The 2547-nt window shown below is 41.1% G+C and overlaps 1 protein-coding gene across 1 annotated transcript; it reads left to right on the forward strand.

Annotated features, from left to right (window-relative positions):
• Positions 1 to 239: 239 nt before the first annotated feature.
• Positions 240 to 899, forward strand: LOC127743051 (uncharacterized). The gene has a single exon (XM_052255707.1). The coding sequence runs from the start codon at positions 240 to 242 to the stop codon at positions 897 to 899; it is 660 nt and encodes a 219-aa protein (XP_052111667.1).
• Positions 900 to 2547: the final 1648 nt, after the last annotated feature.

Genomic DNA, 2547 nt, shown 5'->3' on the forward strand with positions numbered 1-2547 from the left:
TTGGAGAACAGAACGGCGTATAAGAACGCGGACACCACACTGAAAGATACACTTCAACCCCTCGAAAAGGAGGCCGACATCAGTGGGAAGCCGAAAGAGACCTCCAGAGAGAAACGAGACGGTGCCGAGAGCTAGAGGCCAAGCTCCTAAAGCTCGAGGCCGATCTCAAAACCAAAACCACTCGATCCAGTCATGAAGATAGCCTCCATAAGGACCAAGACCCATTCACCAAGGAGATCATGAAAGCTAAAGTCCTGAAAGACTTCAAAGCTCCTGACATGACCCCATACGACGGTACATCAGATCCAAGTCATCACCTCATCAATTTCAGAAGTAGGATGTATCTCACGAACGCCTCAGAAGCAGTCCGTTGCAAAGCGTTCCCGACCACCTTGACTAAGACCTCAATAAAGTGGTTTGACAGCTTACCGCCAAGGTCGATTGCAAGCTTCGATGACCTTGCCAAAAAGTTCCTAGCTAGGTTCTCCATCCAAAAAGACAAAGCCAAGCACGCTCAAAGCCTACTAGGGATTAAGCAAGGAGATCGGAAAAATCTTCGCACCTACATGGAAAGATTCAACAAAGCTTGCCTTGACATACAAAGTCTTCAAATAGAAGCGGCCATCATGGGGCTCATCAACGGCCTAAGAGAGGGACCTTTCAGCCACTCAATATCCAAAAAGCACCCAACATCTCTAAACGAGGTTCAAGAAAGGGAGGAGAAATATATCAATATGGAGGAGAACTCCCAATTGGGAGACAGCTCAAAAACCGGATTCTCCTACACAACACGAGACAACGATAAAGAATCCAGGAAGAAAGAAGACCAACCCACTGAAAAACCTAGAAAATACCACAACTACACCCCTCATCGGGTATCTCTTATGGATGTTTACTGAGAGATATGCAACACTGAGAAGATTCTGCCGTTTTGCCCGATTAAACAAAAAAGAGGAGGAAGTCAGTCAGAGTATTGCGAATACCATCGAATCTACGAACATTCCACCAACAAGTGCTTCGACCTAAAGAATGTCATAAAAAAATTGGCACGAGAATGACGACTAGATCGGTTTTTAGCCAATAAAGCAGATGAACCGAGAAAGAGAAGAAGGGATGAAGAGGTCGGACGAGTTGAACGTCCACCTCACACCCCTGAAAGACACGTTCATATGATAAATGGAGGATTCGCAGGAGGAGGGATCTCTAAATCATCCCACAAAAGACACCTCAAAGAGGTATATCATGTCGGAAAAGGGGACAGGTCACCCGACCTTCCCACTATTACCTTTACTCAGGAAGACGCCGCAGGCATCATCTCGGGGCATGATGATCCCGTGGCCATTACTATCATACTTGCCAACGCTAATCTCCACCAGACGTTCGTAGACCAAGGAAGCTTCGTAGATATCTTGTTCAAATCTACCTTCGACAAGCTCGGCCTGCAAGAAAAAGAGCTCAAAGTAATTTTTTGCCTTAAGCTTCCATTCTACTAATTTGACTGGATTGACTAACTGCCATAGTAAATTTATTCATAAAGTATTATTCTAACCCTAGCTAACCATAGTTTACAGTATGAAAGTATGAATATGAGATGTAATATCTACGTATTGAAAACTAATGAAATTGTGCCCTTTAACAAGATTCCTTTATTATAACAAGATCGTTTGGCCAAAATTTCACAAAATTCATTACTTATACCTGAACATAAAAATCAACTTCTAATTTTAGGTATCATTCAAACGCATTAATGTGAAGAACTTCAAGGAAATGTGCAATTAACTCCAATTCTAAAACGAGATATCAGATAGCAAATTTACCTAATTGGGAAAGAAACTAGGATTCACGCCATTTCACGGAGAAAGATGCTCTTCAGTTGCAACCAGCCTTTCTAGAGATGGATTACCAATTACTGAATTAACATTGGTTTCCACCTGTAAAGGAAAGTGAGCCCGACATGTTATGATCACTAAGTAGGACAAAGACGTGAAGAATTAATAGAACTATACAACAAACCTTCAATAAGAGAAAGCCATATTTGAATGAAGGCTTGTGAAAGCATAATTTTGAATGAACATTAAAAAAATGTAGATTTGATGTTCAACTATACCATTGTTCTTCCAGCATGCATGTTGTAAGGGGCCAGGAAAACTAGAGTTGCCCCCTGTTTTCTTTCAGACCATGTCCTGGAGTTACTATGTCCAAATTAAGTTCAAGATTAAGACTGCCACCTGTAAAAAACAAACATAAATTCAATTTTACAGTGACATTAGTCACTTGTACATTAAGAGGAGCAAAATAGATAATTGTTATACCTTTATTGATGGCTAGAGATTTCATCTCTCCTTCATATGTACTTGGCTTAAAGTTAGTCACTGCTTCCCTTCCATTGCATTTGACAGCAGCCTTGTCATAAGCCTTGAATTCTAGAAAATCAAAAGGAATACACATGTTGGATTGGAGCCCTAGTGAGCTTGAAAATTCAGGGTAATAAATTCAGTGCAGGTAGAATGTAATTCACGTATCACTAATACCTTGCAGCTTCTACTT

Source organism: Arachis duranensis, chromosome 10 (genome assembly GCF_000817695.3).
Source record: "Arachis duranensis cultivar V14167 chromosome 10, aradu.V14167.gnm2.J7QH, whole genome shotgun sequence".
Classification (NCBI taxonomy): Eukaryota; Viridiplantae; Streptophyta; class Magnoliopsida; order Fabales; family Fabaceae; genus Arachis; species Arachis duranensis.

Excerpts from the sequence above, each read along its gene's own strand:
- LOC127743051 (XM_052255707.1), top strand. The coding sequence starts at position 240 with ATGAAAGCTAAAGTCCTGAAAGACTTCAAAGCTCCTGACATGACCCCA.